At 44.3% G+C, this 27,082-nt stretch overlaps 1 protein-coding gene across 4 annotated transcripts in view; it reads right to left on the bottom strand.

Moving 5' to 3' along the window:
• Positions 1-27,082, bottom strand: part of C4_1H7orf57 (chromosome 4_1 C7orf57 homolog) — a 242,188-nt gene that overhangs the window by 196,399 nt on the left and 18,707 nt on the right. For all 4 annotated transcript variants that reach the window (XM_086964899.1, XM_086964896.1, XM_086964897.1 and 1 more), the window contains exon 2: positions 7,786-7,841. In XM_086964899.1, coding sequence (XP_086821025.1) covers positions 7,786-7,837 — 52 coding nt within the window. In that variant the 5' untranslated portion in view covers positions 7,838-7,841. The remainder of the gene's footprint in view (positions 1-7,785; positions 7,842-27,082) is intronic.

A 27,082-nucleotide genomic window follows, 5' to 3' on the forward strand; every position in this document is an offset into this window, starting at 1 on the left:
AATGGTGATACGACTGCAGCATATGCGGTGACAACATTGCACACGATTGTAGAGACAGCGCGCATTCCCCATAATTCCGCGCAAGCAGCCGAGTTAATCTCACTTACAAGAGCGTGTGTGTTGGCAAAAGGAAAGCGAGTGAATGTGTATACTGATAGCCAATACGCCTTTGGCGTGGCTCACAGTTTTGGACGATTGTGGCGTGAACGTGGGTTCCTGACGTCGCATGGTGCAAAGATACAGCATGGTCAGTTAGTTAACGAGCTTCTCGAGTCACTGACCTTGCCACTACAAGTTGCGATTGTAAAATGCAGTGCACACAGAAAGATTCAAGATGATGTTGGTCGTGGGAATGCATTTGCAGATGAAGTTGCGAAAAAGACTGCAAGGAACACAATGAGTCGAATGTATGTTGTGGGTCCTGCGAGATTGATTGCTGATGTGGGTATGTGTGAGGACACTATTGAAAGTGTGAAGTCCATACAGTCCGAGGCGACTGAGAAAGAGGTGAATGAATGGAGAGAAAGCAAGGGTAGATTGGATGCGAATGGTTGTTGGGTCGAATTGTCAGAGCATCAACGGTGGCTGTTACCCGATGCATATGTACTTGCAGTGGTAACGATGGCTCATGGGATGGCTCACATCAGTATGAAAGGAATTTGTAAGTTGTTGGCCCCAGTATGGCAGAATAGTGGAATCCCGAAATGCGCAGAGAATGTGGTCAAGAACTGTATGGTGTGTTTGAAATACAATCCCGGTAGGCGAACTCCAACTCCAGCTGGTCATTTTGCGCCGCCAACGTACCCGTTCGAGGTTCTGCAGCTCGATTTCATCCACATGGAAAGGTGCAACAATCTGAAATACGTGCTTGTTGTTGTTTGCGCCTTCTCCAGGTGGGTAGAAGCGTATCCCCTTAAGGACAACACTGCCTTGTCAACTGCCAAAGCCCTGGTCAAGGAATTCTTCCCTAGGTATGGTATGCCTAGAATTGTCTGGAGTGATAATGGAAGTGAATTCGTGGGACGAGTGATGAAGAGAGTGTGTGAGTGTCTAGGCATACACCAGAAGTTCCACGCTGCAAATCACCCCCAATCAGCTGGTTTAGTAGAATGCTACAACGGCACCCCAAAACTCAAACTAGCCAAGATCCAAGCCAGCACAGGTCTTAAATGGCCTGACGCCCTGCCTTTAGCACTCCTATCTACAAGAATGACTGTCCATTATAGACTGGGACTTAGCCCCCACGAAATCGTGTTCGGGCGCCAAGCAAACATATGGGGAGTGCCAAGGCCCAAGAAACTCAGTGAGATAGAGCACCCTGTATTACTTGACTATTTGCACGATTTGACAACTAAATTGCGTGTTTTACACCAACAGGTCTACAGCTCCTCTCCACCGGCGTCTGACGATCCAGGCCACGCCATCGAACCTGGTTCCTGGGTCCTAGTCCGGAACTTCAGGCGAACCAAGAACGAGGAGCCTCGCTGGACCGGACCCTTCCAAGTCCTGCTAACTACCCGCTCTGCAGTACGTGTCCACAGGAAAAAACATTGGGTGCACGGCGCCCACTGTAAACGGGTCCCGCTGCCCCTTCCATATGACCGGTGGGTCCAGGACGGCGTCGCCGACTCGGAGTCCGAGCCCGTACCACGCTTTACACCCTTCAGCGATGCACGTTTGACAGGAACTGGTACAGAAAAGGAGAGTGATCACATTCTGCAAGGATCTGTGCCACCGTCAATGCAATTGGACACTACTGAGCCTGAACTACTGTTTGCAGATCACACAGCACCTGTCCGAAACCGCTATAACTTGAGGCCAAGACATATGACTATGGACAAATAAAAACATTTTTTCCTTTTTATTATACAGCTCTCTCGCCCCGGGAACTTGCTCATTTTTGATTTTCGAACCGCCATCCGGTTCTGCTGCTAGGGTCGGGGTTGACAGTCTGGGGAGTGCAGCTGGAGACGTTTAGGTCAACGGTTCTGGTTGGTCCAAGGGAATTACCCTGGGCTGAACAGAAAGCACTCCTTGGCAGAAACGATCTCCCACCGCGGGCAGCAACTAGAGGATGGAGTTTCCGAGGGTAGAGAGACCTGCTAGATCTACGAACTTTGAAAAGAGAGTTTGCGCTGTGATGGCAAGAAAAAGATTCTTAGTCATATGCATTTTAATGTTGTGTAGCATAATAATGTTTTTTATTGGCTATGCTCTGTTCATCTTTCGAGTTACCATTGTACATAACACTCAGCCCACACCTCCGCCTACTGTCTCCCCGCATTCTTTTCACCCCCTACCTGAACACGAGTCTGCCAGAAGATTAGAATTTGTAAATAATTCATTCGTCCAACTCCTACACCAGCACCAATCTGTAATGAACACTACGAAATGTTGGATATGTGGACTCATGCCACACACCACAGATAAGGGTATCCCGTATTTCGTCCTGCCTTTTAGTTATCTTGGTTCTCTGTGGGCTTTCCAGACCATGTTCCTGTTTTCCCTTGAACCATATGTTCCAGGGAAAAATTCAAACAACAAGGCACTAGTGGCAGGAATCAGAAATATGAGTAGAGAGATCGACACAGTTAGAACGACTCCCAAAGATGAATTGACGCCTTACAGCAGATGGAATATAACTCAATCTGGAATTTCCTTGGCTGAGAGTCTGAAAGCAAGGAAATCCTCCCCAGTCTGGATAGTACCCCACCGAGGTCACCTATGTTTGCAGGGAAATGGCAACAACCCTAGAGCCCAGTTAGGGAAAAGTGTCTGTACTGAGACTTATGTTTTCTCCTCTCAGACATCCCCTTCATTCTTAGCGGCTAAGGGTACTTACTTCGTCTGCCATGACAAAGCATATACATGGTTACCCCCTGACTTCTCGGGCACGTGTTTTATCGCGTTTCTGCTGCCACCCACCTACACGGCCGAGGCAGATTACAATCGGACAAGGACAGTTAGGGGTGTCGTGAGTAAAGACGATACTGCGGGTCAAGAGTTTGGGGACTTCGCAAAGGGTTTTCTGCCGTTTTGGGGGCCTATGGTGAACAGCAGGAACCTCCGCCAATTGACGAAGGTAGTTGAATCGGCCGTGATTGAAACGGCTGGTGCCCTTAGCAACTTGACTGCAGAGCTCCAGTCAGACCGACTTATGACTCTTCAAAATAGGGTTGCCCTAGATGTCATACTTGCAGACCGTGGTGGTGTATGTAGAGTGATCCAATCCAGTTGCTGCATTTTCATCCCTGATAATGCCCCGACAGTATACCAGGCCATCTCCAAACTGCACAAAATCTCTGATTCCATTCATGTGGAAAAAGGGGATTGGTCCTTGCTAGGGTGGTTCTGGGAACTGATCTCTGCCTGGGGATGGAAAACACTGATATTCGTTGGGATGATCTTAGCCATTCTGTTTTATGTTCGGCCTGTTTGTGCAGTGCTCTCTTGCAATATGTGGCCTCTGTGCTACATCATGTGCCTGGAAGCCTGTGTCAAGGGACGAATTGAGCAACAGGATGATGCTACAGCAGTATCTCCATGACTTCGCGAATACAGACTTGGACTCAGATTAACATGAGTTATTGCCTAATATGAGGGCAAAAGGAGGGTCTGTGGTTCTGAAATTCTGGACCCTGCTCTATTATGGTTCAGAGGCCCAACGCTCGTGTCACAAAATATCATCGTACCATGACGAATTTGGTGTCTACAGACCGGTAATGATTAGGACATTATCCCTATGCATTTGCGTCTTGATTGAGTGATGCTGTCACCCTTAAATCGTGGTTTCCGTCCCGAACTCTCAGACTCCATTTTGTGAACGGCATCCATCTTGTGGCTTGCCCTCATATAGTCAATTGATTAAGGCCGAGTTTGATCTGAAAGGACACGTCCACCTTAGCTGACTCCCCCATGACCTGGCCGAGCTGACTCCGCTGCCTCCAGCTGAACCTGTTCAGGCAGTCCCTCGCCCAGTGGCCGAGTAAGATAGCATCAAGGCACAACATGCCATAAACCATTCACTACATACAAACCATGTTATCCACACACATACACCTGTCCATGTTTCTTGTTTATGGCCAGTTTTACGATGAGGAGGTGCCCGATTTTATTGGGGTTTCATCGATATCTGATGGGAGTTCTGGGCCTGGCTGGGTAATCCATCACGAACTGGACATCTAAAATGTGGGTTGGCCGTCATGACTTCGCTTTTTGCTTTATTGTGGAAATATGTATATGACCGTATTGTAAACTCAAGAATTCTTGCCTGCAGCTGTTATTTCTGTATATAAGGAGAAGGCTGGTTCTGTAAAAACGAACAGTCTCCTGAGAATCTACGACCCGTGCTGTTGTACTTCTAGGACACTCGTTACTTGGTTGCAGCCAATAAAACTCGATCTCTGACTTCACCTAGAAGACTCTGTGTTTCTGTGGTCCGGAACAGGGAGAACTCAGAGGTCTTCGGGTGTTATCCCCTGGCACCACCGGGTTCCTAAAAACCCGGCACCTCACTATACCCTTGGTGGGAATGACAACCATGAGGATTGGGTTCAAAGGAAGGTGCACAGTGGGCAAAGTGTATATTACAAAGAAAGGCTCTTGTTTGTTGGGATGGAGACACAAACGGGAGCTCGAAATCAAACTAGACTCCAACAGCCCTGACCAAGTACTCCTGGTAGATCAGTCGGTAGGGGGCATGAAGGTGTGTGAGGAGTTTCCCCAGGTGTTTACAGAAAAATTGGGGTTACTCAAGGGTTATCAGCATTCTATTAAACTTAAAGGGAAGGCGAAACCTGTGGCCCATAGAGTAAGGCCTATTCCCCATTTGATGCAAGCTCCGCTACAAGCAGAAATAGACAAATTGCTAGCTCAAGGTGTAATTGAGCCCATTGGGAGTTCACAGTGGTTGGCCCCGATTGTTCTTACAACCAAGTCTACAGGAAAGGACATTAGGCTATGTGTGGACCTTAGAGACCTCAACAACAGTATTTGGGTAGACAGACATCCTTTACCACGCATACACGAGGTCCTCACTTTGATCAAAGGTGCCAGCTGTTTTAGTGTCCTTGAACTTTCCTCTGCCTACCACCAGGTAGAGTTACACCCCAACTCAAGGCATTTAACCTCTTTCATTACACCGTTGGGTGCCTTTTAGTACATCCGCAAGCCGTTCGGCATAGCATCGGCCGCTGCTGCGTTTCAGAGGATTATGCAACATGTGCTGGAGGGTCTACCTAAGACGCTATGCTTTCAGGATGATATCCTCATCTATGGTAAGGATGTTGAAGAGCATGACCACATTTTGAGGGGAGCCTTGGCTAGACTAGAGGCTGCGGGGCTAACCCTAAAGAAAGAGAAATGTCGTATTGGGGTGGGGTCAGTGGAGTACTTGGGCCACACCAATTCTGTGGATGGCATTAAGCCCAAGCTTAACCTTGTTGAAGCCATTCGAGACACCAAACCACCTACTAATGTTGAAGAGTTAAAGTCTTTTCTTGGACTTTCTGAGTATTACGCCAAATTTGTGAGAAATTATGCCAGTATTGTGGAACCACTGAGAATATTGGTGAAAGCAAGAAATCCGTTAGTTTGGAATGAAAGTTGCCAAGGGGCGTTCACCACAGTGAAAGATTGCATTGCCTCAGCCCCATCTTTGGGAAGATTTGACCCGACCAAACCCACGATCCTATTCACTGATGCAAGTAACAAGGGTGTGGGGGCTAGCCTTGTACAGATGGACAGGAACAAAGAACAGGTAGTGGCCTTTGCGTCACGCGCTCTAAAAGGAGCGGAGGTTAACTACTCTGTAGTTGAGAAAGAGGCACTAGCTTGCACATGGGCTATTAAACATTTTCGCTTCTTCTTATGGGGCATTCCTTTCACTGTGCGGACCGACCATAAACCTCTCATGTATGCTTTCATTACGAAGGGTTCAGAGAAAACCACACCACGCAGTTCAAGGTGGATTTTAGTTTTGGAGGGGTACAATTTCATTGTAAAGTACATGCCAGGATCTCAAAATGTGGTTGCAGACTTCCTGTCCCGTTCACCTAACAAAGTGGGTGGGGAAGAAGCTATAACAGAGGATGAGGAACGGGTGTTGGTACTCACTTCTTTGGGTAAGGAGGAATGGGAACAGGGATTGAACCAAGACAGGCACTTGCAGACACTCAAAGACAGTATAATAAATGGGTGGCCCAGTGATAAGAGCAAGGTAGTGCCTGAATTGAGTGGTTTTTGGGAGGTGAGACTGGAACTTAACATTTTGGATGATATGGTATTCAGAGGAGAAAAGGTTGTCCCACCTGTTTCCCTAAGACAGAAAATTGTTGACCTGGCACATGAGGGACACTTGGGCCTTAGTTTAACCAAGAGTAAGATCAGGTTGGACTACTGTTGGCCGGGGATGGATGCCATGGCTGAACTTGTAGTGAGAGACTGCATGGAGTGTTGCAAAGCGGATAAAACCCATCAAACCCGGAAACCACCCCTGTCTCCGGTGTCCATACCCGATAGGCCTTGGTCCAAACTGGCCAACTGACATAATTGGCCCATTAAATTTGAAAACCTTGAGAGAAAGATTCATTGTGGTTTTGGTGGACTATCACTCGAAGTGGGCGATATATAAATGTGTACACCAGATTGACACTAAGGCACTCGTGAGCTTTCTCAATGAAAGCTTTTTCGAGGAAGGCATCCCGGACATTCTAGTCACGGATAATGGGGTGCAATTTACATCAGAGGAGATGAAGGCATTTCTTTCAGACATGGGCATTGTTCACCAAAAATCTGCCTTTTATTGTCCCCGTGCCAATGGATTAGTGGAGCGTATGAACCGGGTGGTAAAAGAGTGCATACAACGGGCAGAAATGTAAAAACACACCCGCTGCACAGGCTCTGCGAGAAACAGTCTGGGCACACCGCACCACTCCCAACTTGGTCACGGGGGTGTCTCCTTTTACTTCATTGAAGGGGAGGGATCCAAAAACTAAACTTTCTCCCCCTATTGAGAGACAAACCAGTTGTTTGGTAGACAGAGGGGTGATTGGGGAACGTTACAAAAGCCACCAAGAAAAGTATGTAGCAAGGTACAATTCTGATAAACATGTTAAAGCCAGACAGGTGCGTGAAGGTAATTTGGTGCGCATTGATCTCCCCAAGTCGAGACGGAGAGGTGCCACCAGGTTCTCCGATCCCATGGTGGTGACTAATGTGGGTAAGAATGTGGTACAGTTGGCCAATGGTCAAACCTGGAGCATGGATAGAATTGTTCCATACAAGGAATTCAAGGTTCCCCAGTTGCAAGTATTACCTCAAGGTATGAGTCAGGTGACCCCCAGAAGGTCGTCTAGACCCACAGTTGCACCCCGGTGGAGCAAAGATTACTATACCACAAAATAAGTCTTCCGGCACTGGTTACTGTGTTTTGGCGTGCCGCCTTCTGCTTGCCTACTCTATTAATTGAATTTTGTGATCTATGCAATGTACCCTATCCGTTCCTTTCCTTTCCCCCATAAGGAGATGTGTTGTAATCTCACTTGGTTCCTTCCGGCCCCCCCTCTTCCCTTGCCCCCGTTTGGTATAGTCCACTCAAGAATGCATGAACATTCCACAGCTGCCTCCAGCTGACTGGAACCTGTGATGGTGATAAGATGGAATAAAGAAGACTTCTACTCTACTTCAGTGTACATCGTTATTTTATTACAATTTTCCATTCTGTACATAAAGTAGGATAACATGATTATTTAATGCACTTTTTTACAATGAAGATGAAAAACTTACCACAAGTAGCATATCGGTTTGGGGTTGCCTCTTTATTTACTTGTCTCATCATGCACCTTTCCCAATGGAAAGAAGAAAAATTAACACACATTTAAACAGCAGCAACGAGCAGTGTTACAATATGTGGGTTTGAAGCAGATTTTCGGTTATATTACACTGTTCCCGATAACTTTTGCTATACCTATCAGTTATAAGACAATTCAACATTATCAATCAGAAATGGTAGGAATCGTACATATTTGCACAATGTGTATAAAACTGTACTAGAAGCTGCACCAATACCAGCAACCTAGTATAACTCCAAACAAGGGCCCAACCAGTATGATGTGCTGGCTATGAACTGAAGAAACATCAGTATTATGGGGTGGCAAGTGAGTACACGGTTTTCAATTTGCTCTGTTCATTAGTAAGTGCCAGTGGGATCCTTTACTATGCTAAGAGTGCTAATTAAGCAGCACCTTTCACGAAATGCTAAATAATCATACTCAAGATTTAGTTTATGATACCACAATTTGAATCTACACTTACTGCCCGCACTTCAGAAAATATCAACTCCATGCCAAAGGATATACTTCTCTATTTAATGTGTACGTTTTTTTACAATCAGTAGACCTACGTTTGCAACAGTGGAGCTCAACTAAATACACACCACTATCAAGATGTATAAAACAAACAAATTTAAGTCTGGGAAGACATGGTGATCTTTCCCATCAAATCATATGGCTAATGGGGCCATTGGAACACAATATGAATTCCCTTCCATGTATGGTTTTATTGTCCCCTACAGTATCCAAATTGGATTTTTATGTTGTCACTTGGAAGAGCCTTTATAACAACAAAAATGGACATAGATAATTTATTTACAATGGTACCGAATTAGAATCCCGATTTGGGCAATCCACCTAAATGGGGGAGCAAGAATGTCAATTCCCAAAATTGTGTATCTTTATCCATAGGGGGAGAGAAGTAAGTCTTTACAGAAATCTGCTTACAAACACTAGAAGGAAATTGTACTTTTCTGTAGTGTAGTGTGGTTCTTCAAGTGAATATTGTAACACTACAGGTTCACTATTTTAAAATAAAAAAAATAATTTGTGTTTTCTGCACCCATCACTGGGAAACCGCCTTTACAACGTGGGCAATACAGCATTGTAAAGCCAATGAATAGTAAAAGCATTGCATTGTTATGGTTGTGTGTGAAGGCATGTGTTGTAAATGAATGTGTTGCTAAGTCATACAACCCGATCACTACTTTTGATAACAAATGATCAGGACTATTTACAGAAGTTCTGCTCATCTGCTGCATATTAGCTATTTTGGAGATCAGTAGTACCACATGAGAATGTATGCCTGCAACACAATAGCAGTGCCCATTCATCGCTAAACTCTGCAAAGTTTACCTGCTCACAGACTAGCTTTAAATGTGGCTTGTTATTGTCCCCAAAGTGAGTATTGAACCAATAAACAAATAGGCTATTTCAAGGCATCCTTGGCATGCAGAGGAATTCCAAGACAAGCTGCACTGTGAAATAGTACAATATATCGACAAATTAACAGTGTTAAGAAAAGCTTTTAAAAATACACTTTTGCTGGTAAGCAGGACACACAATACACCATTAAGAAAGAGGATTAAAAGAAAAAGTTACTTAGCAATCATTCATCATATTTCTGGTGGATACGTAATGTGTCCGGAGATTCTATGTCAGGACCGGATGCTTCAGATTATGCTTTTCTCTCTTCGCTGTTTATTAACAGAAAACCACATAGCAGCCAGAAAAGCAAAAAATTTTGTAAAGAATATGCTGTATCACTCAACACTGGGATAAACATATCGCAAAAACATTATAACACATGGGATAAACTACAACTCCCATCAGTCCATAAACATAGTCCTTCCATAGTGTCTACTGCGCTAAGGTAGGGCGTCCATCTTGTAATCCCTTCCTCTTTCTTCGCTGCCTCGCAGCCAGTTAAGTGCCTTTCCCTGTTCTCTCCCTCGTTTTTGTGTGGTGAGAGCGTTTTGGGGTTCTGGTGCTGTGAGAGTTGGGTTGATTGTGGGGCTCTTGTTGTGGGTTTAACAGTGTATTTGTTCCCTTGCAGAGCCCTGTAAAATCGCCCTTATTGTCGCGGGGACGCCTCGCCCCTGACGCGACTGTCTGGACAGGCTAAGAAGTTTGTATCTTCCAGGACTGTACTGCCCTCAGGTAGTCACAAACTTTCTATATTGTTACTGAAATTGACGCACTGGAGGCGCTTGGCCAAGTGTGTTAGTCATAGTTCTATTGTTTTTGACGTGTTGAGGGTAGAGTTGCCTTTCACTCCATACAGCTGCTCGCTATCAAAGGGCATGTCAATAAGAGTGGATTGGCTATCTGACAGCCATGCATATGGATCATGCAATAGTGTCTGCAGAGTCGAGGCCTCCTTTCAATATTTGTTTGGATGTGTCCAATCTCTCATTTACCAGGTCAATATTTGTTTGGATGTGTCCTATCTCTCATTGACTAGGTCTGTAAACAGCTTTTTTATGTGGTCTGGCAAAGTGATCACAGCAGTTTTACCAATTCCCATTTGGCTTGCGTAAATCGGATCAAAAGGCAATTGCCATTAGGAGTCAAATGCCAGCCTTCCAGAATCAAAGACTTTTCAGCCCATGTTTTATTGTGAGGCGTTATTGGGAAGGCATTGTGATTTTGCTTTGAGGGTTATCTTTAGAAACTAAACTTGCTGGTGACAAGTAATAGTACAAAAAGTGGGAGTCACCCGGAGCAGAACTATGATGTCTTGCACTCTGTCTGGAGAATGTTGGGCCTCAAAAAGGGTTTTTTCCATGCCGTCAATTGCCTATCTTTGAACTCCAATAAAAAATTATGACACAAAGATAGGATCGAAGAGGGCCTCACTGATTAAAAGCAAGGGCTCAGTCAACCTTTCGATGGCATTAAAATTTCAGTCAGACTGGTAGACTTCACCTCTGCAGAGGGCAGGGTCCAATCCAGATCTTCAGTTGCTTTTTGAACCACAGTTGTAATTGAGGACATTTTCTATGAGGCAGGGCTAGATGTTTAACTGATGTCACCCTGAGGTGAAGTGCCCAGTCTACACAATTTGTTTCAGACATAAGACAGCATCAGTATTTTAATAAGGAAGGAGGGCGTCAGCCTCTGAATAATCATCTTCTGCATAGTCATACTTTTTATCAGGCATAACAAAGGCATCAGATCCAATAGCTTATTACATGCAGAAAAATCTATGAGCCTTCAAGTCCACGAAAGCACAAGAATTGCAGGATGGGTGTCGTGTATACCAGTCTGAGACACCACATGCAGTTGTCATGTGGGACTGAATTGGACATTTTTGTGCTCTATCCGGGACAAGGCGTGAAACCTGAACTTTTAGGCAGAGACAGCTGACCTAGTCACTGTCAAAATGATGGGGAGTTACATTGGTGAGACAATGAGAGAAAGAGCTCCATAATGCACAATTGAGGTGCCTGATATAACGTGGAGTTGTCATGACTGACGGTAGTATGTCTGACGGTGGAGTCGCAGCCAGAGCGGAATTTCGCCACCTTGCAGCACTGGGGTGCCATTGCTAGGGAAAAGTTTTCTGGACCATTCTAAAGTCTGGAGAAATAATGCACAAGGAAAGGAGTCAGCGGGAGGATGCATTCATCAGAACACCATGGGCCCCATGCATCAAACTAAAAACCGGTCGCAAAACAGACAGATTCTCAGAATCTGCCCCTTGGTGACTGGTATTTTTGCATTTGGGATGCTTCATCCCAAATGCAAAAATCGCAATATAAGGAATCACAGAATTTGCGATTAATTAAATTGCAATTGCATTTAAGGAATCGCAAAGTGCGATTCCTTAAATGCAATTTTAAATAGCGATTTCGCTATTAGGGGTCGCAAATTACCGTCAAATGACACTGGACGGTAATTTGCGAAAAGTTTGAAAAAGGCACTAAAGTGCATTTTTCAAAGTTACATGTTACACACACACAAGTGTGTAACATGTGGTTACATGGCAATTTCAGGGGTGCAACAGGGTGTCCTTTTGGCACCCTTGCACCCTGAAATTGCACGCGCAATTTGCGAGTACCTATTTGGTACTCGCAAATTGAACATGCAATTTCCATTGATTCCTATGGGCCTCTAGGCCCATAGGAATGAATGGAAAGCAATTCCCTAATTGAGACTTGCAATTTGCGAGTCGCAATTAAGGAATTTGTAGGAATCGCTCATTTATTTGCGATTCCTACATGCATAGCCAATAGCAAATCTTTAAATACGTTCCTTAAAAATCGCAATTAAGGATTCGCTATTGGCTACTTTGATGCATGTGCACCCATAAGTCTAAATGGTTAATAACTAAAAGCACATTTTCAAAACACATTATTAAATCATATTACTTTAAAGCACAGTTTTTACCCAGGCTATACCATCAATTCAATAAGGCCACAGTGATTCATTTTCAAATTGCACATGCTCTGTTAATGACAAGCCCTGCAGAGAGGTATCTTGAGAGAATGTTTGCATTTCACATACAATGAATATTAACCCCTTGTGTGGGTTAGACGTCCGGGACCCGTCCGACACCACAGCGGGGGTATGCAACGGAGACCCACCGACGGTCCCCCTCCGGTGGACCGCCCTTTTTGTCACCCCCACTAGGGATGACAGTGGAAGTGCTTCCACTGCCCCTTCGCCTCCCCCTCCATATCATCTGATGTCAGCGCACACTGTGTACTGACATTATTAGTGGTTGCCTGAAGCACTGGACACCATTTGTTTCCAGCACGTCGAGGAAAACTGGTAGGTTCTCCTTGGGGGTGGGGGGGGGGGGAGCGCAGGAGAGAGGATTGGTATGCGGGAAAGGAAAGGTTTTTCCTTTCCTCCAATGTCTCTTTGGAGCAATCATGTTGCACGATCAGGCATGGGGCCGCAATTGTGCAGCAGTAAAGTCCACTAAACACCAGACATTTTTGTTGTTGTCAATTTCTCTAAATGGTGGGGAGAGGCCCCTTGGGGAGGAATTGTGTTGTCCGTTTCTGCCCCCCTTGGGTGCAGATAATTTTGAATTTATGTCGTTTTGTCACCCACTAGGACGCCAGGGATTTTTTTTTATTTTGGGGAGCAGTCTCTTGGACAAGGGCCGCTCCCCTTTAAGGGGTGATTATTTTGGCCATTTCTGCCCCCTTTAGGGGCAGATCGGCCATATGATTTTAGGCCCATCTTCTCCCAAAGGAGGGGGGGCAGAAGCCACTAGACACCAGGGATTTATTTTGTTGGGCAATATTTTTGTTGTGGAGAGCGGCCCCTTGGGCAAGAGTCGCTCCCCTTACGGATTGATTATTTTGGCTGTTTTGGCCCCGCTTCTGGCAGTTCTGCCTCATGATTTTAGGCCCACCTGCCCCCAAGGTCGGCTGAAGCCACTGGACACCAGGAATGTTGGTTTCACTAATTTGCTTTTGGGGAACGTCTCCTTGGGCAAGGGGCGCTCCCCTTTTGGGAGTGAATGATTTGGCTATATTTTTAGGCCCATCTGTCCCCCAGCTTGGCTGATGAATTGTGTGTGGACTGGTGCATTATTTGCATCTGTGATTGTAATGTTTTGTTTATCCTTTTTATTTTAGCCCAAAGCTTTTGTTTCCGTTGATGTGATTCCCGTTTCGGCAGTGATTAATCTTCAGTTTGCGTAGTTGCATGTGTTTAGTAAGAAATATTTTTAGGCTGTGTTTACTCCAAATGAATATTATAGTCATTCATGAGAGATTTTTTGTAAGTGGTGACTTAATATCAGAATATTTAGCTTATGTTTTGAGCGTGAAATTCTTTTTGGATTTGTGCACGATGTGTATTTTGTTGTCTTATGTGTATTTTTCTTTTTTAGGGGGTTATAGTTGGTCCTTGCAGAGTATGCGGTGGTGATTCAAGCAGTTTCTGGCAAGTGAGTGGAATTATTTTGGAGTATACAGGTCTTTGTGATAAAGCCACATTTTGTTTAATATTTATTTTACAAAGTATTTGCTGTTGTTGACTTGTTTGTCAAGTTACCGTTATTAGTAAGGAATCAGGCTAACCACAGGATTACTGTTCAGCAGGTTGTTGGAATGCTTATTGAATATTCCTCTGACCATGATTATGAGACCGACAGTGCATCTGAGACAGAGGAGGAAGTGCAAGATTCTGGCAGGGAATTTTCTGTCCACGAGGAATCATCTGATGATGAAGCTACTCTCAGTCTGTTTTAGAGGCGGAAGCTGATGTGTCGATGGTGCAGGAAGAGGCCTCTGGAATGCAGCCTGGGGCTGCAAGGCTTCCCATTTGAAGTGCTTAACTCTGGGTTGATCCACAGATGGTGCAGCCGGTGTTGCCTGCCTTTAGTGGTGTTGCAGGGTGTAGAGTGTATTGTGAAATATGTTTGCCTGTACATTTTTTTCAGTTGTTTATGGACAATGTATTTTTGGTTCAGATTGCTGAGCGGACTAATTTTTATGCTGAACAGTATTTGAGGGACAACAGTACCAGACTTAGGCCCACTCTCGAGCTACCCTGTGGACTCCCACAAATCTGGTTGAGATGGAGCTTTTGGGTTTCACTTTTTTGATTTGCTTAATAAGGAAGGCGTCCCTGGCTTCATATTGGTCTACCAGTCCCTTGATGGCAACAGCCATATTTCCTGCAATTATGAGTTCTGATCGGTATTTACTTTTGCTTCAGATGATGCTTTCTGCGTTGCCACGAGATCACCCTGATTGTGACCGGATTTTTAAGATTTGGTCTGTCTATGATCTCTTTGTACATCGATTTTCAGAGATCTATGCTACAGGGAAAGAAATAGCTTAGGTCCCGTTCTAAGGCTGTTTGGTTTTTAGGCCGTACATTCCTAGCAAGAGGGCACATTATGGAATTAAGATTGTGTCGCTAGAGGGAGCCAGAGAGCCGTTGGTCGCCAGAACGCCAGACGCCGAGCAGGGAGCAAGGAGCTGCATAGACGGCCTGCCAACTGACTGCCGTAAACCCGTGTCAGACCTGCTTGGGCCCCCGCTTGGACCCCCGCTGCAATTGCCGGGCAGCGCACCGAACAGGACAGGCTGTGTTCGGCATCTGTATCTGTGGCGCGCTGTGCCGCGCTGCCACGCTGGAGGGGAGTGAACTCCCGTGCAGGACACAGGACACAGGCAAAACGGTCCCAGGCACGGTTCCAGGCAGCCTGAGCAGCCCGTGCTTTCGAGGCTCCCGGCATCCCGAGGCAACCCACACCGCAACTCCGCCCGCTCCGTACCATACAGCACCATACAGCAAGGAGAGAGGAGAGGCGGCAAGAAGTGGTGAGTCGGGAGACGGGTGCTGGGAGCGGTGAGCAGGAGTGGGTGCGGGTCGGGCTGGGGGGGCGTGCTGTCAGCTCTAGCCCGAGCCCCTGAGGCCCCTGAAACCATACCCCGCCAGCACTTCAGACTCGAGGGCCGGTTAGGGTCTTTGGCAAACAAAAGGGTGAGTCGAAGGCAGCAGCAGAAGTAGCAGCGAGCAGCAGCCCTGCAGGAAACCAACCACGGCAGAGTTACTGAGGGACCAAATGTACTACTTAAACTTTAAGCTTCAAATTAAGCACCATTAAGCTACAAGCTACTATTCAAGCACCAGCATTTAGCAGGCAACAGCAAAATCACGGTGGACTGCCTGATAAAAACTGTTAAACAGTTATATAGCTTGAGAACTTGTGACCTGAGGCCCCAACAGAGGGATCCAAGTAAGCACCTTATATCTTGACGGGACGGATTGTAAGTGACTAGACACGACAGAGAAAGCCACCACATTGCCAGACACCGCAACACTCCAACGCAGTCCCTCCCTGACGGCAGCTGCCCCAATCCTGTGTTGTGTGTCGTGCCCCAAGCCACCCCTCAGCACCTTACGCCACAGCTAGAGTAAGGGTCGGCAGCCGAGGAGGTGACACGGTGGGGGAGTTGTCCCTCAGCAGGACGCAGAAGGAGCAGAGAGGCTCGGGAGGAGTAGCCGGCGCCGGAAGTTGCGAGTGAGGCGAGAGACCGGAGGAGAGGCGTGGTGAAGCGAAGCAGTGCCCCCAGTATCTCTGACTGGAGAGATAAGAACACCTTGGCAGCGGGAGGGACAACCGCAATAGCGGAAGCCACAAAGAACAGCACCGGGGTCAGGATAAGTCACCGGGATCAGTCTTATCACCAATCTGAGTAAAGAATTGGGGATATGCGGTCAGGAAAAGTTCGCCAAGCCCCCATTTACAAAAACAAGAAAAGAGCGATAAAACTGGATCAAATAAAAGCGGCTAATAAATCTGGAAACAAGAGCAAGTTAAAAGAGAATTCCAACCCACAAGAAAAGAGTGTGATCCTTACTATAGCTACAGAGCCATTTAAGTTCGGTGGGAAAAACCTAAAGCACAAATTCCAATTTCTAAAAGACCCGATGGCGGCAATATATGCAAACACAGAAGAGGCTCAAAGCCTACAAACTCCCATAAAACCGATACAAGCGACAACACCAAAAACAGCTGGAGACAAATACCTAGAAGCAATGTCGAGACAACCAGAAGAGTGTCAACAAAAAGAAGGGAGAGTACCAGAAGAAAAGGATGAAAGACCGGTTCGAGAGAAATCAGCTTAAAAAAAAATGGCTTCTAAAGACGACAGCACAAATACATGTCCCGGCACCCAAACATACATCTCATGAAAAAAGCAAGGAAGAAATAACCGCACAAAGATATATGTTAAGGGAACAAAGTGAAGGTGGAGATCAAGTTACACAACAAGGAAATATCCGAAAGACAAACTGGTCAAGATCTTTTTCAATAACAGAGGAAGAAGACCTCATAAAGATGCTGGAATTTAAAACTCAAAAGGAGGGGGAATCAGGGACAACTAACCCGGGAAAACGTAGAGATACAAACCAGCAGGAAAAAAAGGAAATGGGAGCTGAAAGGGGAACAGTATCAACCCCCATCAAATACACCCCTAGCCCCATTCTTTGGAAAGAAGTAAACACGGGGCGAAGTGGTTCGCCACAAGGAGACAAAAAAACACAGTCACCAATCACCATTTCATCGGTAAGCAGGTTCGATTCCATATCAGGGATCTCAATACAACCAACAAACAAAGAAACAACCACTTGGAGTGATTCGTTACTAAAAAGTCTACAGCAAGCAATCACGGCATTAAATTTTCAAATCGGACAAATTGGATGTCCAGGTTGATTTAATGAACCTGATCGCAACTCACATTGCAGGAATCAATAACAAGCTGGATAAAATCGCAGATCAAATAACTAATGGAACAAAAACAAACAAAGACAGACAAAACAAAAACAAAGTTTTGGACCAAAGCTGCGGGTGCGACAAAAAAAAAGATAAACTGGCATGTCTACCAAAAATTTTGACGGAGATCCTACGTGCAGCACAAGCAAGAAAACAAACAGAAGAAACATCGCGTTTAGAATATAAAGATAAAATTATAACGATCGAAAACAAAGAAGTATGAGGCAAAGTATGGAATCTGCAGAATACTCCATGGAAGGTGAGGCAAATAGAACAAATGAGAAGGGCATTAGCCACGGCGAAAACAATACATCTGTCGCTCCAAGTGTACTGGAAAATCAAACCAGAAGACAACGCAAATGAGCACGGAAAGCCAGGAAGAACGCCAACTCAAAAACAAAGCAGGGAAAAAAACAAAATTATGCCATTTTTGCTCAAAACGCTAACAACAGTGCACAAGAGCAAGCAGTCGACGGACTAACAACACAGCAAAACATCGGAGAAACAAATACAACAGTCAATTTGAGGGATGGAAAACAGTCATGCAAAGCAACCAGTGTGTACCAGAACCTGCTGACAGAAAAGTAATAAAAGGGTGGAAAGCAGTCGAAAAAACAAAAACAAAAACTAGCAAAGAGGTGGAGACGGAAAACGTGATAAGAAGGGATAAAAACAAACAAACACAAGACTACAGGAAATAGTAGACACGTCTCAGAAAGTAGCACCTGAAGCAAAAAGCGATGATGGCTCAAAAACCAAGCACCAGGAGGCAATGACCAAATGGATAACCAATGAAGATAAAACAAATTGGTCAAAAAGGGAAAAAAGTCCTGGACTGTACATAGGAAGAGACTCAAGTACAGACTTCCATCTATCAATTACCCTGGACAAAAAAGGCAGGACGTGCAAAACATTATCGGAGAAAAAACAAATGGGAAAGACTAGGACAGTAAAAACACTCAGCATAAAGGAGGACAATAGAAGACAAAATGAAGAAGAAGACACAACGCCGAAATCAAGCTCAAAAGGACTGCCCACCATCGAGCGCACGATCTACGCTAGGGGGAAAGGACAAGGGAAAAAAGGGAACAAAATGGAAATCAGGTACCTCAACCAAACCAAGCAGAAACAGGCCGTAAACTAATCTTTAAGCCTGAATATCAAACAAAGGGAAAAAACGACATACTAAATAGGGGTAATATAATGAGATTATTCAGAGAAATACCAAAATTAAGGGAAATTCCATCGTCCGATCTCTTGTCACTAGAATTTGTCTAAATAAACATGGAGATGGATTCGGAAGTAAGTAGAACAACAAGGGCATCGTTTGAGACAACGGAACTGATCTTCTCCACCAGGGAGACTTTTGCAACCTGGGGCATAATAATATTATATCCACCGTTAATCAAATACCCATACCCGCTAATAAATGACGAGGCATCCGGGTTTCCGAAAGTAAAGGGAAATTCTCCTACGGTACTAAAAGGAGCCAGAAGTACGTCACCAAATCAAGTGACATGCAGGGGAGCCGGCGTGCAAAATATTACGGATAGGCAAACAGCCATCCAGTCAGAGGGAAATCAAGACTGGTCCTGGTTAGCCCTCACCTTGAATTCACATCGATCCTGAAGATAACAGCACAGTAAGGGGGAACAAAAAAATAAGGCTGTAATTCAAAATGAGAAAAAGACCATGATCTGCTCCTGGAACGTTCACGGTTTTAACGAAATGCAACAAGACCAAGAAACCCTCACCTATTTAAGTAACTTTAAAGTAATATTGCTACAAGAAACTTGGAACACTTCTCCAAAGCATTTGGAAGGCTACGAAGAAGTCCACATAATGGTGGAAAAAACCTCCAAGTATGGGCATCCAAGAGGGGGTTTGTCCATATATACTGCAATAGAAAATGACTGGAAAACGGAGGAAATGGATTTCGGAGAAAACTAGATCCAATTAATAAAAGTGGAAGAAAATCTCCCCGCACAAGGAGAAGGCGGGGGAGATAAGCTACTAATTCTCAACATATATATTCATCCGGCAAAGAACAAAGAAAGAGGAGAAACTGTCATCCCTAATAGACTTAATAAAAACACTACAAGTCACACATCAATATCACGATATGATTATATCAGGGGATTTCAACTATAATCTGACAGGAGGAAAGACGAATAAGAATAAGAATAAAAATCAAAATATACGAAACAAGCTGAAAAAACTAGGCCTAGTCATCCTAAATGGAAACATGAAGGGAGATCAACCGGCCGGTATTACCTTTTCCTGTGGAAAAAAACAATCAATTATTGATTATACGATAATTAGTAAAGAGTTAACGCCCCGGGTAGACAATTTCTGCATCTCAACACGACCTGAGAGCGATCATTTCCCTCAGGAGACAGTATTATACTTAAACATCAAGCAAAAGGAGTGTGTAGCACCATTAGCTGCATGGCCTGAAATATATAATTTACGGAAGCTTAAACGGAGAGGAAACATCATGGAAGACATAATGAACACGGTGAATGAACACATAGAGAATGCTGAGGAGTCAGCAGGACAATTATTAAGTAACTGGGAAAATCTATGTGAAGCACTCCTGGACAAATTTCCGGCAAAACCAATAAGCAAAGGTAATCACGGGGCTATTAAAGAGCCATGGTACACAACACAGCTGAGAAACAAAAAAAGAAATATTGCCAAAGAGGTAAGACAAAAAGCGCAAGCAATTAAAATGGGGAAAAAAATAGACAGCGGAATGATTCAAAAAATGAGAAAAGACTATAAGGTGGAATGTAGAGTGGAAAAAAGGAAATACAGAGAAAAGTTATGGGAAGATCTGCTGTGGGCAAGTAAATTACCAAACAGTAAAGAATTTTGGGGCATAATCAATAAATTAATGAAAGGATACGGAAAGCAAAACAACATCGGAATAATTGAAAACACTTGGTTAGAATACATTGATAATTTGTACAACCCCAAACTAGGAATAGAAAAGGCAGATGCAGCAAGGTCACTGAATGTAAAGCAAAAAGAAACGCACCCCGAGGCAACCAGTACTACTATTGAAAGTGGAAAAATCCAGTTTAGCTGGGAAGCAGATGATCAAACTCTGACAACCGTTAAATGCATAAAAACATTGATAAAAAATCTGAAAGCGGAAGGAGCAGCAGGCCCAAACGGGCTACCTAACGCCCTGTTCAAACGAGACTTGGACGTTTGGGCAAAATATCTAACACCTCTTTTTAACCAGGTTTTCCGAGATAACAAGATCCCACAGTCCTGGAGCGCTAACCTGTTCCACCCAATTTATAAGAGCGGCATCAGAACAGAACCCGGGAATTACAGGTTGATTGCCCTGATCGACGTAGAGGCCAAACTCTATGCTGCATGTATCCTGGAACATCTACAAGAGTGGACAGAGGAAAACAACATCATCCCAAAATTCCAAACAGGCTTCAGACGGGGTATGGGCACCATTACAAACCTAACAGCCTTGACAATTCTTACGGAAAAAGCTGAAAGGAAAAAGGGAGTATTAGTGGCTTGCTACATTGACCTAAAAGCGTCATTCGATAGAGTGCTGCGGGACCGTTTGTGGAAGAAACTAAAAGCATGGGGATTGCCACAGCCACTGATAAATGCAATACAATCACTATACAGTGAAACATGGGCCACTGTTAAACTTGGGGACGGACAAAGAGTCTCTTCAAAAATAAATATAACAAACTGACTAAAACAGGGATGCGTCCTTTCACCATGCTTATTTAATTTATACTTAGCAGACTTGAACAGTCACTTAGAACAAATAAATGGACACCCACCGATTTTGGCAAAGGAGCCGGTTCAATACTTACAGTATGCAGATGATATTGTCCTGGTAAGTCAAACTCCGATAGGGCTGCAAAGGACAATAAACAAACTTATAGACTACCTGGATGCTCAAGGTTTAGAATTGAATAAATCCAAAATCAAGGTGGTAAGATTAGCGGGCCGAAGACAAGGAAACTATAAATGGTACGCAAAGAACTGTCAAATAGAGGAAACAAGAGTTTATAAATACTTGGGCATCAAAATAGCAAGAAATCTGTCAACGGTGGAGCAGAAAAAGGAGATCACAGCAAAAGCTCAAACCTTAGTATTTGCCTACAAACAACTATCCAAGAAACTGGAAAGCCCTTCACACGAGCATCTTTTAAAAATCATGGCAGCCCAATTGCTACCAACCCTGTCCTATGGACTGGAAACCTGGTATGGCCAGAATGTAACATCTTAAACAAATTACAAACCAAGGTTTATAAAACGGTATTCAATCTTTTTAAAGGTTCCTCGCCAGCACAAATTTGTTTGGAATTCAGATTACAGAACCAGGAATTCCAAAGGAAGGCAACCATGGTAAATCTATGCTGGAAACTCAGAGCAGCAGAGTTGGGAACCTTGAACAACTTATGCTGGTTGGAAATAAAACAACAAATGGAGCAAAGAACCCCAAATACGTGGGGGGACCAACTGCGGATAGCACTGGATGAATTAGAGATCAATGGGCTTTGGAACAGCAAGATGGAAAAGTCCACATTTAAAAAAGCTTGCAATAACAAAGCAAAAGCATTATCCTTTGTGAAGGATAAAAGGGGATTACTAAGACGCCGCCACGCATGGGTCATAATAAATTCTTACACAAGGCTAAGACCACAACCCTATCTAGCAGCTCATTTACGATTGTCTTTAAAAAGGAGATTCATGGCATACAGATTTGGAGATCTTTGTTCATTAGACTTGGTGCCCACCTGGAAAAACAAGCATCAAACAAAGGCATGTCGTTTATGTGGCTACCACACTGAAACTCTGAGCCACTTGCTGTGTGTCTGTGAAACTGTGAAATCAGAAAGAAGGAAGCTGCTGAGAACAGTTTTTAATGATTTAAATATCCGCATCTGCAGACAAGCGGCGACAAGTTGGCTGGGTGCCGCATCAAACATTTTAATATGCAGGGGGATAAAATTTATGATAGCGGTAGAAAGCTTACTTATAAATGTGGGCAAAGACTGAAGGCTTGGTGCCACAAAGGAACTAAGTAGAATTTTAAGAACTGAAAAAGTTTTTTAAATGAAACGTGTTTTATATGCTTTATGGTTTGTGAAAACCAAATAAAGTTATTTTTGACTGACTGACTGAATTAAGATGTATATATTGTTTGAGAGTAGGACAGGATATGTCTATAATTTCCAGGTGTACACGGGTTCCACTATTGACCCCCCTGGATGTCCGTCCACTTTTGGAGCTAGTGAGAAAATTGCGTGGGAACTTGGTAGAGGACTTTTTAACAAAGTTCACCATTCGTACCTAGATAACTTCACCACTGCTGTGCAATTGTTTAAGGAATTGTTCAAAGTGGACACTGTTGTGCATGGTACAATCCGCTCTAACCGTAAGGGTTACCCAAAAGAACTTTTTTGCAAAAAGGTTGAGAAGGGATAGTGTAGTGCCTTGGGAAGTGATGAACTGCAAGCTGTGAAATTTGTGGACAGAAAGGATGTCTACATGCAGACTATCATCCATGGATGTGTGTCTAACAAGCTGACTCACCTGTGACTGTTTGAGGTCAGGTTGCTGAAGAGCACATGGGTGATGTAGATAGAGTAAATCAGAGGTTGGAACCTTACACTGCTGTTCGTAAGGCTTACATTTGGTGTAAGAAGTTGGCCATCCATCTCTTCAACTTAGTAACTTTTAATGCTTTTGTTGGGGTCAAGGAGTGCTCTCTAGTGTCAAGGATGACTTTTGTTCAGTTTCAGGAGTCTGTGAGGGGCAACCTTGTTGCAGTGGAACAGGCAAGGGTTCCTAGAGTCGGCGTGGGGGAGGATGTGGCTAAATTGAAAGGTCACTTTCCTGATTTAATTCCTCCCACGTCCAAAAAAACAATTCCAGTAAGAGATGTAGAGTCTGTTTACAAGGTATGCGGAAGGAGAGTCGTATACATTGTGCTAATTGTCCTTTGAATTCTGGGCTGTGTCTGCCCACATGTTTCAGATTGTATCACACACAAAAGAGTTTTTGGGAGCAACCGCGAGTGTAATAGTGAACTGCCTGGTCTGTATTGTTTTATATTTTTAGTTTTGTTTCACGGTAGGCATTAGTGTGATGTATTTAGTTACAGCTGTTTGTTTGTAGTTATAGTTCGTATCTACTGTTTGTGTATTCATTTTTGTTTAAAAAAATTGATGGCAGTGTGCGTGCACTGGTGTTTGGCTGGCGGTGTGCTTTGGGGCCTGGCTGGCGGTGGGTGTGGCTGGCGCTTGGCTGGTGGTGTGCGTGGACTGGCGCTTGGCTGGCAGTGTGTGTGGCAGGGGCTTGGCTGGCAGTGTGCGTGGATTGGTGTTTGGCTGGCGGTGTGCGTTGACTGGTGCTTGGCTGGAGGTGTGCGTGCACTGGGGCTTGGCTGGGGGGAGTGCATGGACTGGGACTTGGCTGGCAGAGTGTGTGGACTTGGGATTTGCTGGCAGTGTGAGTGGACAGGGGCTTGGCTGGTGGCATGCATGGACTAGTGTTTGGCTGGTGGTGTGCGAGTAGTGACTTGCTGCTGGTCATTACACACACTGCTAACCAAACGCCACTGCACACACTACTTCAACCGCCAGCTAGTGTGATTGCTGTGTCAGTTATGTGGGCATATGAAAGTGATGGGCCCTTGAATGGCTCTGTCTGTTGATGTGAATGTTGTAATGTGCTAGGCCAGCAGCTGGCAGTGTGAATGGTCTTGTGAGTGTCACGTATGAAAGGTGTGTGAATTGCCTGTTAACAGTTTGGTGCCTTGCTGTGGCTTTGCAGCTCACAAGCTGCAAGTCATTGGTTCAGGTTTCTAACCTTTTAATTATTAACAGTGCTTTTCCTTTTTGTGAAATCTCTTGTTAATAACATTTTACGCTATGACCCTTCACCTACCATCGTAACAAATCCAACCTGTGTGTGTGTACTTAAGGAATAGTTAGTTGTGAAGTAAAATTTACCTTTTCTGTCTTTCTCTGCCAGGGTGTACATTGTCTCCCCATTGTCTGATAATTAGTTGTGAAGTAAAATTTACCTTTTCTGTCTTTCTCTGCCAGGGTGTACATTGTCTCCCCATTGTCTGTTGATGCAAGTGCTGTAATGTGCTGGGCCTGCAGCGGTTGGTGTGAATGTATGTGTCAAGTATGAAAGGTGGGTGAATGATGGTAAAGAGGTTGGTGCCTTGATGTAGCTTTACAGCTCACAAGCTGTAAAGTTGTTTGCTTCAGGTTTTTAAACTTTTATTATTAACACTGCATTTGCTTTTTGCGAAATCTGTTGTTAATAAAATATACATTTTGAACCAACCTTTCAATCACCCTTGTACCAAATTCAACCAGTATGTGTGTGTACTTGAGGAACAGATGGATAGCCAGTTATATTTGTCTCTGCCAATGTGTAGTTTGTCTCTAGGAAACATCTACAAACTCTACATATTTTTGTAAACTAAAAACCATAGGGAGTACCTTCTGGTGTGCCTCTCATGGATCCCAACAAGTTTTCTTACCCACAATGCTATGCAAACCTGAAAATATGACTACCATCTGGATTAGCAAGGGGGTCACCTGTGTTTTTGGTCCCGGGCTCGGCGGCCATCTACGGAAGCCTACCAGACCTAGACATTTCTGAAAATTAGAAACCCGGGGTAGTCCATGTAGGTTTGGCTGGCATTGATCCCCCAATGTTTTCCTTTTCAGAATCCCCTGTCTGGGCACTCTGGACTTCGCTCTGGGCATCAAGGCTGCAACCGGGAAGTCTCCTGCTGCTCCTGAGCTCTTTGCCCTGCTCGTCTGCTGCAACATCTGTGCCTGTGCTCCATACAGGAACTCGTCCAAGGCCTGTGGACATCCAAGACACCAGAAGGAATCTACCTTTGAAGTCAAGGAGTCACTTCCCTGCATCTGCAAGCCCCACAACTAAGCTGACCGGTCTGCTGATCTTGGGCTCCTACGGACTCCGAAAGGCTCAGCAACACAGGTGGTGGTTCTTCACACCCTACAAGGCCTGCCCTGTCCGCTCACTAAGTTTGAGGCCAGTATGCCTCGTCTGAGTTGCAGGAACCAAATCCCTGAGCACCACGTTGACTTGCAGTGGCAAAGGCTTGTTGGCTTCCTTCCACCAAAATCTTCGGGCTCCAAGTAGCCCCAACCTCAAGCACATTTAGTTGAACGCAAAGAGATAAAAATGTGATGGTAAAGAACAGAGGCACTGTTGCTGAAAAACGACACCGAGAGATTGCTAATAGCTGGAAATATCTGCGAGCATTCCACTCAGCATCTTTGTATTTTCCTCAGTTAAGAAAAAGAAGGCCTGTGCTACACTGATGCAGAAGCCAGTATGTTTGTTCAGGCTAACGAGATTCTGCTTAGACAATCGGCTCTGAATACTGGAAGGGCTGGCTCAGCCATTCATCATGTCAGTTGTGATAAAATCAGTATTGCAGGACTAAGCAAGTACTGAAACTTCTATTTTACCACATAGATGAAGTGCACTGTGTAGTGTATGCTACATAACTAGTTAGTATGCATATTAATGCGCACCTAGCTATTATGGAAAGTAACGGTTATACCTCGGGAGGTCCTCTACGATTTTCATAGATGGCTAGCGTTTATTTCACATCCTCATCTGTGCCTCACAAGTTTGTTAGAGCAGCACAGGCCTTTGCAAAAAACCATACATTATGTAATCATTTGGAACAACAAGGACCAAACAATTTAACCAGTGACGCCCGTTGTAGCTTTTAAGATGTACACTACTCTGGTGAAACTTGTACCTTCTTGGATGAGTTCTAAAGAGCACCGATTGTAACGCACGCCTATACGTCTAAAAACAGACTGAGAAGTGTACCTTTTATGACTGAATCTCCCTTTACCTAGCCTCATCGCCCCAGTAAACCTCCATGTAGAGATCAGTTTGTTGCAAATTATTAATGAGTAGCTACCAGCAACAGATGTACTATGTAATGAAAATCCAATGTGACACACTAAACCACAAGGTCGAAAGAGATATGATAGTCTTATATTTTATTTACAGGATTATATCCCACTTCGTGTACTTTGATGTCAATTATCCTATAAAGGAATTTGTTAAACCTTAGAAGAGCCAGAGCTTTACATAATTAATATTTTGCTAAATGATGGGAATCTGCAGGAATAATATGACTTTTCAATTATACCCCTCTAATAGAGACTAAAGGTACACTTTTCTGGGATGTTTTTGTGGCAAACAGATTGGCAGACATTTTTATCTGGAAATAGTTGAGAATCATGCCTAGATATAAGATAACACACTATAATGAATAGTTAGATGCTGATCTAAGAAGACAAGATGTGATTGATACTCCTTTGAGGCAAAGCTTACTTCCTGCCATCCTGTGCTGTTTCTCAATTAGTATGAAATGGCACTGGAATACAATAAAAGGAGTAAAGGTTGGGTACGTGTTAATACACAACTGAGGCATCCACTAGTTATAAGTGAGTTATAAGTCCAACCTTTGTAATCACAGAGATTCCACAGGTGTACGTACAAGCCAGTCACGATTACAGTGCAATGCACAGATATTTAACATCTATGTGTCGGACTTGGCGAGGGTCATTAAAACCTATGGAATGGGAGTGACTTCGTACGCCGACGATACTCAGTTGGTGCTCGCAGTACATAAGAACGGGATCGAAGTGGCAGCCAACTTTCAGACTGGGATGAGAGCCATTAGTCGCTGGATGGACAGTAATTGTCTAAAACTGAACACGGATAAGACCGAGGTGATGGTGTTTGGAGACCTAAAACCATCTTGGTCTCCGATCTGGTGGCCACCGGAAATGGGCAACCCACCCATCCCAGTCCCAAAGGTTAGAAACCTAGGAGTGTTGTTCGACAGCAAACTAAGTTTCACCAACCACGCAAATGCAGTAGTCTCCTCTGCCTTCTTTACGCTGCGGAAGGTGAAAAAGATACTACC

Source organism: Lissotriton vulgaris, chromosome 4_1 (genome assembly GCF_964263255.1).
Source record: "Lissotriton vulgaris chromosome 4_1, aLisVul1.2, whole genome shotgun sequence".
In the NCBI taxonomy this organism is placed as follows: Eukaryota; Metazoa; Chordata; class Amphibia; order Caudata; family Salamandridae; genus Lissotriton; species Lissotriton vulgaris.